Genomic DNA, 13,249 nt, shown 5'->3' on the forward strand with positions numbered 1-13,249 from the left:
CAAAGACAAGAGGAGTTTTGCCATTGATTTGATTGGTAAGGACTTGACTTTTCTCCCATAGATGGGTTATTTTCCCGCTCTGATTATATCATTCTGCTCCAACTGTCTTCAATGTAAGCATCAGCTGCACGGGTAAAGGCAGAATATGCTCCACAAGTCTAACTACATTTTAAGAATGTGTTCTGAAGGAGGAAAAGAGAAGAGAAAGCATTGATGGTTGTGTCCCTTTCGGGAACATTTTTCTGGTTTCAGCATCTATTCCCTTCAATTTCATGAAAGTCACTTCCAGCCTCAGCTTTCCTCTTTTGTTTTTTTAAATCAGTTTCTCATATCAAAACTTGTAACAATAAAAACAAATTAAATCTTAACAAGCAAGGAAGATGATCAATCTTACACTTTCTTACATAGAGAATGAAAACATCTCTAGATTTAGGAAGAATTATCGACAGCCCACATAACACGGGCATCATGCTTTGTTGCCGATTTCAGTTTCTTATCAGGGAACTAATTAATTCTGAAGTTGAGTGGCTATATTAAACAGAGGCCACCTGTGCTGTGGATCTCCCCTTAGGGAAGCATGTGGGGACAGCAGCAGGCCAGGGAACACCTGACCATGAGATTCTGTTGGAGCTGTGCTGCTCAGGATTGGGGGTGGAGGAGTGGGGACCCTGTTTATATGTATCACTGTTACCGTAACTCCTAGCAATCTCAACAAAGGTCAGGGCCCTGTTGTGCTAAGTACTGTATAAAATCACAGACAGGCCCTGCCCCCCCAAAGAGTTTACAGGCTAAGTAGAGAAGAAAAAAGGAAGTACTTCCTCCATTTTACAGGTGGGAAATGGAGGCACAGAGAGAGACTGACTTAGCCTAGACCACACAGGAGTTTGTGGCAGATCTGGGAAGCATGCCCTAATCTCCCAAATTATAGTTTGGTGCCTTAACCGGGAGCCAGCCTTCTTCTGCATCAGAGGGCCTTCACCTCATGTAGATGGCACTGGCCTCCAGTTGATTTCTGAGATTTGTGGGACTTCCCCAATACTGAACAAGGGAGGGGGTGGAGAAGGTCAAGCTCGCATCCTTCCTCCAATGGAATGATTTCATGAAAACTCCCCAGAGTCAACTTCAGAGGCCGCTGCCCTCCCAACTCAATCCCCTCCTCTCTTGCTCTCCAGAACAGGGAGATCAGCATGGTCTAGAGAACAGGGCCCAGAAAGGAAATCAGTAGCTCTAGGATCTTTTCTTAGCTCTCACTTACTTGGTGTGTGACCCTGGACAAGTCACATCACCTGTCTATGCCTCAGAATCTATAAGGATGTTTATCCTCCTGGCCCAGTGCTTTGTGATCTTTCTGATGCAGCATTCTTCATCGTCTGGAGTTTTACATCTCACTCACTGTGTGGTGGGGAGGGTTAAACAGAATACAAATACCTACATAAAACCTGGACCACATGCCAAGGATAAAAATCTCTGCTGCTGTCTGAACTTGAGCAAGGCACTTCAGCTCTCCCACTCTTTGGCTTTTCTGTTTAGACTGTAAGCTCTCTGGAGCAGGGGCTCTCTTACTAGGTGTTTGTCCAGCTTCTAGCACAATCTTCCTTCCCTCTCCAAGGACTGCAGGGGCATCTAGTGCTACTGCAAAGCAAATAATAAATTATCTTGCAAGAAGTGCCAGGGGTTTTTTAAGGACTGTCTGTGGTTAGGACTTCGGTTTTACATTTCATCTAAGTTCAGCCAGTGAAAGGAGAGTTCACCTGTAGTTCAGACATGCGCGGCTGTGTGGCTGAACAATGACAAACTAACTTTTTGGCACTGCTACTTCAGTCAGAAAAGGTAAAGAACATCAGTGAAGTTCTTAAGTCTCTTATATGTGAGATCTGGTGGACTAGATGAAAAACACCAGGAATGTTGTTGCCTTCCACATCTGGGTTGCTTTACACATTCCTTGTACAGTAATGGGGGTCATGTGCTTTTTTCTGGGCAAATAATTACAAATAAACAAGACTTGCCAGAGCTGCAAAGTCCAGATCCAGATGTGAATCTGGACTTTCCCAAAGGTCACAGTGTGCAATTGGGGAGTTGTTGAGTAAGGGCCATTTCCTAAATAAACCTTCCTATACCACATATATTGTCACAGAAGCTTCACAGGCTTATTAGTTTCACCATCCCTTGTACAAATTTCAAGCCAGCACATAAAGCGGGTTTCTTGTGTATGTCACTAAACTCTGTTCCTTGTGGTTGAGGCCCTCACCTTGGACTCAGAAAATTTGGGTTCAGTACCTGGCTCTGCCACCGCCTTCCTGTGTGACCTTGGACAAGTCACTTGGTACGTCTACACAGCAGCTGGGAGGTGTAATTCCCAGCATGAGGAGACCTACACCGGTGGCTCTGCTCGAGCTAGCAGATAGCAGTGTGACTGCAGCAGCATGGGTGACAGCTCAAGCTAGCTGTCCGAGGGTGTGTCTACGCTGCAACTAGACAGCTGTAGCTAGTTCGTGCAAGCCGACTCAGGCTCATGGGGCTCGGGCTGCGTGGCTCTTTCATTTCAGTGTCGACTTCCTGGCATGGGCTGGAGTCTGAGCTCTGGGACTCTGCCTGAGTCCCGAAGTCGACACTGCAATGAAACAGTCCTGCAGCCTGAACCCTGCAAGCCCAAGTCAACTGGCACAGGCCGGCCATGGGTTTTTCATTGCAATAGAGACATATTCCGAGAAAAATCCCATCTGAACCCCCGACTATGTACTTGAGCAGCTAACCCAAGCTGCTGCCTGTGCCACCATAGCCACATGGCTATTTTTAGGTGCAAGCTATGTTTATCCAAGCTAGGAATCACACACCCCCTCCCAGCTGCCATCTAGACCTATCCTTCCTTAGGGTATGTATGTCTACACTTTGGGGTGCGGGTGTCACTCCCAGCTTGAGGAGGCATAGCCACTCTAGCTGTGATCAACCTCGCACACTAAAACTAGAGTGTAGCTGTGGTGAGGTGAGCAGTGGGAGGGGCTAGTGCAACTCACCTAAAATGAAATAAACCCCTCTTGTACCAAAATAAATGGGTCCAAACAGCCTTCTGCACTGGCTTAAAAACAGATTTAGAATTATATTTGTGTAATATTCTTGTGTAGACAAGACAAGAACTGGCCAAGAGTTTTCCAGTGGAACAATTTTCCATTTGAAAATGCTGATTTGATGTAATCAAAATGTTTTGCCCAACCATATCGATTCGATATTCTTGTCAAATATTTGTATTAAAGTGCTTCGTTTTGACTTTTGTAATTATATACGCTATAAAAGTCAAAATGAAGCACTTTAACCTTTCAGAAACAAAAACATTTGGAAATTTTGTTTCATGGGATGTTTTGGCTGTTCATCTGATTCAGGATGAAAGGAAATTTCAAATATCAGAATTTCTTGTGCAATGGAAATACCGAGTTTCAACCAGGGCTGAAGAAAACCTTTCAATTTAAAAAAAAAGGAAGCTGAGCGTCTCCTGTTTATCACAGGATTCCAGGAGCTGGATCTTTAAGGGAAAAAAGGCGCCAAAACCCAACCAATTATTGTGAGACTCACAATAAAATTGCAAGATCTGGCATTAAACACTGTTCCTACATATCTCAGCATGGTAACCTCAGAGTCACTAGGAGCATGTGAGAATTAATAGAAAATTATACATTAAAAGCAATGTTACAGGTCAGTTTTTAAAATAGACAATGGAGAAGGGTCCATCACAGACTCATGGTGGTGTGTGTGCCTTGCCAAACTTCCCAGCCGCCTCAGTGTTTGCTCCTGTATTTCAGAGCCATTTGGTGTTCAGCTTGTTGGAAAACAGCTGAATTCCCTTGATGCAAGATTGCCACCTAGTGGCCAGTTACAAAATTTCACAGCGGATCAATAAGCATTAGAACACCTCCAGCTAACAATTGCACAGTCCCCAGGCAGTTTGAGATTTATTCTTGTATCACCTGTTCTATGAACAGGAGCCAGCACTCATTACAGGCCATGCACTAAATATGTCCACCTGTTTATTCACTTTGTTAGTGTTGAGATCAGGGCTGGTACTACTTAACAGAAATTAGTACCATGATGAATTTCTACAGGCAGTTTTTCTACTGACAGAGTTAAAAACCAAAACTATTGCAATACATTACGACACGTCCATAACTGTATTCACTTGGGATTTTGATGGTTTGGGGAACATTTCAATACTAAATCCCAGTATCCCTTCTTCACGGGCTCAGGGCAAGGTGCTCAGCGCCACTTGTGACGTGCTGAGTCCATTGGTGGTAGTCAATGGGTGCTGAAAATCTTGCTGGGTAAATCTTGCTTGCTCAGATTTGATCTTCCCCCACATTCTGGGACAATGGTAAGGAATCAATCACAGAAAGCTTTGCTTTCTTCCAACACTGAACAGGAACATTATTAAAAACAAGAAAAACTCCCCATTCTCTCTCTCCACATCGCTGTAGGTCGTCTACCTAGCCAGGGGTAGCCAACCCGTGGCTCGTGAGCCGCATGTGGCTCTTTGCTGGTACAACTGCAGCTAGCGGCAGATTGAGAAGTGAACTTGACAAGCTGCCGCCAAAATTGAGGAATCAGGGCTAATTTTTCTGCGGAGGGTAAGAGACTGAAAAGTGAAACTGACAAGCTGGGTAAGGTAAATGTGGCTCTTTGTGGCTCTTTGTCTCTGACTGGTTGGCACCCCTGACCTAGACCGTTCTCCAGCACTCCTCTTGCCTGGATTCCTGCGACAGTTTAAGAACTAGCGTACATACATGGATATCCTCATCATCTCCACAGTAGATTCAGTACAAAATACTGGGCCATGTTCATTCTGTGGTAGAGCAACATATTGTATTTTCACAGCTGAATAATTATCTAGAGAACAAAAATAATATCTTCTAAAGTCCGTTTTTGTTTTTAAATTACACACATTACTAACAGTGTGATGCGATTCAATCCACAGTTCAAAAGAGCCTCAGCAAAATCCTGGGAAGCAAAGAGCATCTTCAAATGCCCACTGAAAGAGACTGGATTTACAGACACCCAGCCCCTCTTAGGATTCTGCTCCATGTTTTGGTTGTTACCCACCAGAGTCATACATTTTTGGTTTGGTTTGGTTTGGAAAGATTTACAAATGGTTAACTAGTGATGTTCATATTGGAAATGTGCAGAGGGCGCTACTCATGACATAATGTACAATGACGGAGGGTCACCATAGCGAAGGGAAAGCAAACACTAACTTTATTGGAAATGTGGGCTCACACCATACTGGCATGTTGACTTTAAGAGAGTGGGGAGGAAGAGTATCAGATGTCTTCTGATACTCCTGTGCAGGAGGAAAGGCCAGAGCCGGAAATGAGGAGAGATGATAAGGACTCAGTGAATCAAGGGGAGGGGTGCGTCATATAGAGGGAAAGGGAGGAAACTTATTATGTTAATTTAGCCTACATTTTAAGGCCTAATTTGGCTAAGCTAAATATTTTATAGGCCTGAGGCTTGTCAGTTTGGTTACAAAATTAATTAATACTTATATTTCACTTCTATACCTGATATCTTTTAGCCTTGGCTACAGCTAACATTAACAATATTAGGACCTTTCATGATGGGATGCTGGGTTATTTGGTGCATGTTAGATGACACTCCTCCATGTTGCAAGTTCGCAGGAAAAAAAAAAAGGTCTTCCATTAGGCAATAAGAGGGTTGCCTACTTCTCTGGCATCAGTTGCCCTCTTTTGTGCCTCAGTTTCCCTCTGCCATAGGATAGTTTAGCCCTCAACCAAAGCAAAGTGTCCTCTAGTTTTAGGATCAAAGAAAGTCCAAAACAAATGCCAAGATGTTTCCACGTCTCTGTCAGGGCTATTGCCTTTCTTCCAAGGTCCCTGCATCCTTCAACTATACTCCCCTTGATGCCTGGGAATGCATAGGAGCATATCTCTCTTGCTCCAGGGTCTTCATCCATTCCAGGATCTATCCACCAAACACCATCACCTCCTGAGTTATCCTTTTTTAGCTGTTTGGCTCTGCATGCAATTCCTCCAATAATCCGTGTAGTTTCTCCCTCCAGGATACATTCTCAGAGTGAGAAAAGAGGCTTTCTTTTAAATCATTTCCTTTCCCGACAGGCCTTGCTCTGAGGTCTACAATTACAGTGGTTCCCAGACTACAAATCCCAGAATTATCTTGATCTGGGAGGAAAATAGGCACAAATCAGAGCTTTTCTTAAAGGCCCAGCTCAATATGTGACAAATACACAAATGCTCTCTCTTTTTCTCTAATACAGTCCTGCTGGCCAGTTTGCTGAGCAGCCAGGATTTTATGTACTTTAGCCAGTGAAAAGAGATGCATCTTGCAACGCTAAATGTATAGGTTCATATTTAAGTGGTATTTCTGGCAGGAGCAAATTTGAAAGGTTGAGGTTTGTTATTGAGAATGACCTACTTTCTTCACCCGCCAGCTTCACCAGGGAGACATCAAGTTCCATCATTCTGGATGACTGTAGGCTGGAAGTAGAACCTAAGGTAATGTGAGCCTAATCCACTTAGGTTCTTTCATATACCAACCAATATCTTGAATTTCACTCAAATCAGTTGCCAGTTTGGAGAGCAGCGCACAGATCTGATGTGCGCAATCTGGCCTATCTCACATAGAAGGGGAGTGGGTGCATTCTAAACTAGTCAGAGCTGTGGGCCTTCTCCAGATAGCTCAGAGCTCATTAAGACATGGATGGGTGAAGAATCCATGGGCAAGTCTTCTTCAGTAGCTGATTAAAACCAAACAACAAAACTCTGAAAGTCACTTGCGGGTTTAAACTAGTGTAAACTGTGGATTCTCTGTAACGTGAAGTCTTCAAATCATGATTTGAGGACTTCAGTAACTCAGCCAGAGATTAGGAGTCTATTACAGGAGAGGATGGGTGAGGTTCTGTGGCCGGCGATGTGCAGGAGGTCAGACTAGATGATGATGATGGTCCCTTCTGATCTTAAAGTCTATGAGTCACGGATTTTGTTTGTCACAAAAATCATGGCCTTACAAACGTACAGTCTTTATTGAATGTGCACATGAAGCCCTGCATTGCCTCTTCTTATTCCCATTGTACTGTGTGCAGCACTTGCATGAGTGGAGCCTGTCCTTGTTCTCTTTGATCCTCGGAGGCACTGTGCCCATGACTTGAAGTTCTGCCATGCTTGTCCTTGTTCCTAAATTGTTCAATAGGCTGGCTTTATAAAACAGGCAGGTTCTGTGCAATTCCCTCTCTTTTGTATGTATTTACAGTATTCTAGCAGGCTGTAATCCCTAACTGGTTTCTCTCTCTCTACACATACTAACTTGTTCATTCTTCACACGCACATAGTTCAGACAGCCATTGGTTTCTGTGTGCAATTTCAGGTATTGATTTTAAGTGATAAAACCTTAACTGGACTATGTCCTGGTTTCCTCAGAGACCACACGTCTATTCAAGTGTGTCAACACTAGCAACCTTTGCACCTGGAATTCTTCATTAGTGCAACTGCACTGCTGAAAGCAGCAGGTGAAGCGCTAGTGTAGACAGGGCTCTGACCATAGTTAGACACCTGAGCCCGGTGTCCATTAGCACTTCCATCACTGCTAGCTCGCTCCCTGGTGGTGAGTTACGCATCTGAATTTTGCTAAAGCAGATCAGGCCTTTGTTTTAAAACTACAGACATTAAGATGATCTGAGGTGCTTCAGATAACAACTCCCTGGTTTCATTGTGAGGAGATTAGAGGGAAGGAATCTTCAGTGAAGAGCCCTCTGCTGTGGAGTTTGCTGCTTCTGTTGGTTCTCTGGAGCCTGAATTTGTTGACTTTAGCTGCCATTGAAAGGCCTACTTGTTTCTCCAGGCATTTTCTAGAGAGTGAGTGTGTTTAGGGTTGAGTAAATAGGTGGAAGTGAGGAGACATATTCTGGGGAGGAATCCAGGAAATCCCCGCATATTAGGATATTGGATCCTAGTTACAGGCTGTAGATTTTTCAATGAAGATGGTACATGTACCCAGAGCATTAGATGGGTGCATTTTTATAAACTGAAATAGATACACATTATTATTTCTTATTATTTTTCATTAGCTACATTCTGCCAGTGTGCTCAGTGTGGAAAAAGACACAAATAATATAATCCAGACCTTCACCCATGTGCATGCAAAGTTGAAACAATCGCAGCCTTCTACACACACGTCCTGTATAGCCTGGTTCTAGAGCTCTTCATTTCCTGGGCAACGTGCAATGTGAATTGCCTTTTCAGTCTGGAACAGTAGCATGGGGAAGCCAGTGCTACTAAATCTTCTACTCCAACAGTGTATCACCTTACAAGGTTAACCCTGATCCATAATGACAACTCCTGGGAGGCTCTGTGTTTGTTCCCCAACCTGCTCCCTCCCCGGGGCTTGTGCCAACTCACTCACTACAATCCATGGAATGTCACAAATGACAAATACTTGGCCCCTGCCCCTCCACTTCTCTAGAAGGTTCATTTCACTGATGAAGAATGCCAGTTCCTGTGAGTCACACTTTTATTAAATATTCCACATACAAAGTACTAAATAAATACAGAATCATCTATCTCAGCCACTGATGTGCCATGCCTGTTCAGTTAGAGATTTCTGTGTATTTATATATAAATGTCAAAAAAGGCTATTTACAAAATACATAGCAGACTACAGGAAGAGTCAACTCTGCAGACTTCACCAGGACACAGCTCTCACACACGGCTGAGAAAGAGGGAGTCTACCTTCCCTCCCTCCTGTCTTGGGAGATCTTGTGTGGCAAGGTAAGCATAAAACTCAGAGACTGGGAGGAACCAGAAGTCAGTGTCAGAAAGGCAGGCTGGGAGACAGAAATCAGTGCTAGGAAGATCAGAGTCCTAAGGACCAGGAATCAGTGCTGGGAAGGAGCTCCGAGGGGGTGCTGATTGTCAGTGCTGGGAAGGTTGGCTGGGGGTGGAGGCTGGGAATCAATAGTGAGCAGGATGTCTATGGAGGGAGCTGTTAGGAGAGCTGGTCAGGAAATGTGGAAGGTTTCAAAATTTCAATGAAAAATAACATCCATAAAACTTCTCATTAATTCCACCCCCCTCTCCCACCCGCATTTTCCAACCAGCTTTATAGCTGGTTGGGATTAAAGAAAAGAAAAGAAAAGGGAAAATTCTCTCTCTTTTCCAGGCAGCTCTAGCTGTGAGTCAGTGTTATGGAACTGGAGAGGCTGCAGTACTTGGGTGGATCAGTGCTGTATGGGGTCAGGTATGTTAGTAGTACATGAGACTGTGGTATTGGGGTGGGTAGGTAGTCAGAAGGTGATTGCTGAACATTCCTGCTTGTTTCAGTTTGCCAGCTGGCAGTGAGGCACAAGAATGCCAAGGCGATTAGGGCTGAGTGGTCTGGCATGGGGTCAAAGTCTCTGTAGACAAGGTTCCTGGTTGCTGGGCCTTACATCAGGAAGCTCTGGTGCCATCAGGGGCTCACTGCTTCTGGGCAAGAATAGCTGAGCTCAGTCATATGGTTGAGGGCAGGGAACTGAGTGAACAAGGTCAGACGGGGATGCAAAACCATTCTCTGAAGTGTCCCTAGTCTCTGTTTATCAGAAGCTGGGAATGGGCAACAGGGGATGGATCACTTGGTGATTTCCTCTTCTGTTCATGCCCTCTGAAGCACCTGGCATTGGCCACTGTCAGAAGACAGGATACTGGGCTAGATGGACCATTGGTCTGACCCAGTACGGCCATCCTTATGTTATGATTTATGTTTAAAGTACTCTGCTGGATGACTGGAAGGGAGTTACAGTGCTGCATTTGTAGAGCCAAAGGGAAATGGAGAAGCAAAAGGATCTATCCCTTTCATCAGCCGCAGCCCTGTCAGTCTAGTTCTGTCTCTGTTTAGCAGGATAGAAGCAATGGCCTTTCCCTGGGCCCCTATTGCCTGAACATCGTCTCTTGGCTCATCACGGAGCTGTTACTTGGCGCCTTGCCCACCGCTGTAATCCTGGTATGGACTGGAGTGGGTTTTAGGCCGTGGGATGGAGAAGTCCTGCTGGGGGTCAAGGGCCTGAAAAGGAAACATTAATATGATCACATTTCAAAGCTGGAGAAGAGTAAATGGCATGAAAATGAGTCAAAGGGGAACCCTTACACTGAATATCAGGAAACACTTCCTGAGAGCACAAGCTATTTGGCTGTGGAGCAGTCTCCCAAGGGAAATGGCAGAAATTACTTGTTGAGCCCTTTGAAACAGGAGTGGACTCTAGAATAGACTGTAGAGAACAATCCTATACTGGGCAGGGCGTGTGCGCAGGGCAGGGAGTATGGCTAAGACATGAATTATTAGGCCTAGCCCAGCTCTGACAGATTCTATCATCCCTGGTGGGATGAGTTTTCACGGAGATCACACCCCATAGCCAATGAACTGTGAATGGGGATACGCCACACCCATACCCTTCTAGGGCCACCCTGTCTCCAAATGAAGGCATCAGATCCGATTCCACTGAAGATGCCTCAGCCTCAAGACCCACTCAGTGCTGCCTATCCCATACAGAAGGCAGCTTCATATAAAACATCCTGTTCATCCCATCTCTCTGGTGAAACAGACAAAGGAAGGTATGTTTTTACCTCCATCTGAAAGTGAGCAGAATGTGGGACGTAGTGTGGGTCTCCATTATTTCCTGGGCCTACGAACAAAAAGAAAAAGGAGAGAAGGCAGTCAGTAAGTGCCACAGTGTCACTATGACAATACCATGTCAGAGGGTGCCCAGTGCTGTATGAGGAACTGCCTCTGACTGTCCTCTTTGTAACCAGCAGGCAGGAAAGTTGTGAATTCCATCGGGGACTTTACCATTTTCTTATCGAACAGAGGCTGATGAGAAGTATCTTAAGAAAAAGGAAGTGGTAGGGCCAGGGGTATTGAAATTTCTCTTTTCTTCCACAGCTGTTGTTCTCCCCATCCAGATCCTACACGAAAAGATCCTCCCACATGCAGACATAGACATAGCCCTCCACCGCAGAGCTCCCCACTCCCACACACATTGCATGTCCCCACTGCAATGTTCAGTGAGAGGACACATCCTTTCCCTAATAAATTCTTGGGGGATGTCTACAGGAGTCTGCCATCCAGGGCATGAGTGTGCTCTGAACAGCAGACCCACACCTTACAAGTGATCACTTCCCTTTGCCTTGGCCCTGGGAAACATGAACTGACACGATTTGGCCCTATGCTGTTGGGAATGAGATTCCCACAGAGAAGATTCCTCCCCCTACCTGATCATTTTATTTTCTATTATTTTCTTGAAAACTAGATCTGAACTGCAAGAAACAGTTTACCAGAATGCTCTAAGTCCCCAGTGCAGATACTAGTAAAAAACAAACAAAAAACCTCCCAGAATGTTTACCCTTCTGGTTCTCCCGACTTTCAGTAGCATCCCTCTAGATCACCTCTGTGTCCTGATATTCATCTCAGCTCCTGCTCACTCACTCCTCTCCCCTATTCTTCGCCTCTTCCTTGTCCATAACCTTTCCTTCTCTCCAAGTTGGGAAGTTCTCTTTTACCTGGGTTGCCCCATCCATCTGGAACTCTCCCCCTTCCCACCTTTAAGTCATTTGCCATCTTCAAATCCCTTCTTAAAACCACTCTATCCCTTCCAGCTCATGGCTGATTCTCTCTCTCTTCTGTGATGCATTGTATGGCACTGCAAATGAGGACTCTACAATGATATGTAACAGCACACTTCGCCATACCTATGATGATCTCCTCCTTGGTATAGGCTTGGTTTTCCACTCCATAGCTCTTCTTCATGAGTTGGCAGGAATAGTCTTGTGGAGGGTAGTCCTCAGGCTTGTGTGGGCTGGTGAGGAAGCAGAATTCAGGCACTATGTACATCATCAGGAAGACCCATCCGTTGGACACCAAAGCGATGCTGATGACGGGGTCATCCCAGATGGGCTGTTTATTTAATTCTGGGTTGCCTCTCATAAGCATGGTGATCCACACTACCCAGATGGCTATGGAGAACAGGACAGTGAAATAGATGTGTGCTCCATGCCTCTTCCAGCCTTTGTAGGTCCCACAGAGGGTGAACATAGAGACCAGGAAGATGAGAGCCATCAAGAAGAGCACATAGATCAGAAGCATGACAAAGTCCATGTTGCGTTGTACTGGAGTCATCGTAGCGAAGTTTCTGTTTTGTCTGGCTGCTATGATGACTACATACTCTATGGCTATAATAACCTGCACCAGAGTGAGGCCAATGGCAATAGCCAACAACACCGGGCACGAAAAAGGGGCCTTCCCCCTCACCAGTTTGACAAGGTTGAAAGCGTGGGTCAGGAGACAGGAAAAGCAGAGGGCGAAGAGGACCCCAAAGAGGAAGAAGCGGGTTGGGCCGGTCCTGCTATTGAGTTTAATGATGAAAGCAAAGGTGAGGCTGAAGAGCCCAAGAGTGCCTAAGAGGAAGAGGAAATAGATGGGGATCATGCTTCGCTTGGTGGAGTCTTGGACTTTACAGATGAAGATGAGTAGCAAGGCCATGAAGATGACTGTGACAATGACACCAGCTGTAGCCAGTGATTCCAGGACGATGCCCCAGGCTTGGTTAGTGTCACAGAGTAAATAATAGTCAGGGTCAAGGTCTTTGCTGCAGCCTGAAGGAGGGTCAGAAGCCATGGTGAGCCAAAGAGCTGCCCTCAGTAGGGAGTTGGATCTAGCGTGCGGTACTGGGTGGTGGTGGTGTCCAGTGATATACAGGAGGCGTCAGACTAGATGATCTAGTGATCCGTTCTGGCCTTAAACTCTATGACTCTCTGAATCTTCTTCAAAAGATCTGCAAAAGAAGTTGAGACAGCAATGTAACATAAACCTTGTTAAGGCTTGCCTATTCCTGGCTTGGAGGATTAAAACATTTAAACAGGAGAATGACCAGTCACATATAGTGAATAACGATAATGCATGGCCACTGGAGATTTTCAGATAAATCACCATTTGTGAAACTTTTGGGATTTATTAACCATTTGCACAAATACCTGGCAGTTGTCCAAATACTTGTGAGCAATGAATAACGTGATCCCCTGAATCTTAGGGAAGCAAATTCAACACTTGTATTCACACAGATATTCACACCTCAGATTATTTCACACTTTGACTGCTCTAGCAGACACACAGACAGGTACACAACAGGGTGTACAGACAATTTGAGATCAAAAAGAGCAAGTGTGGGACACAGAGACAGGCACAGGACACACAGACAGTGAGATAC

The 13,249-nt window shown here is 45.1% G+C and overlaps 1 protein-coding gene across 1 annotated transcript; it reads right to left on the bottom strand.

Annotated features, from left to right (window-relative positions):
* Positions 1-8,544: 8,544 nt before the first annotated feature.
* LOC137160492 (retinoic acid-induced protein 3-like) lies at positions 8,545-12,660 on the bottom strand. The gene is made up of 3 exons (XM_067559061.1): positions 11,736-12,660; positions 10,614-10,672; positions 8,545-10,053 (listed from the first exon to the last, which is right to left on the bottom strand). The coding sequence occupies exons 1-3, from the start codon at positions 12,658-12,660 to the stop codon at positions 9,961-9,963; spliced, it is 1,077 nt and encodes a 358-aa protein (XP_067415162.1). The 3' UTR covers positions 8,545-9,960.
* Positions 12,661-13,249: the final 589 nt, after the last annotated feature.

This window comes from Emydura macquarii, unplaced genomic scaffold (assembly GCF_026122565.2).
Source record: "Emydura macquarii macquarii isolate MOO-44397 ecotype Brisbane River unplaced genomic scaffold, CSIRO-AGI_Emac_v2 contig_2205, whole genome shotgun sequence".
In the NCBI taxonomy this organism is placed as follows: Eukaryota; Metazoa; Chordata; order Testudines; family Chelidae; genus Emydura; species Emydura macquarii.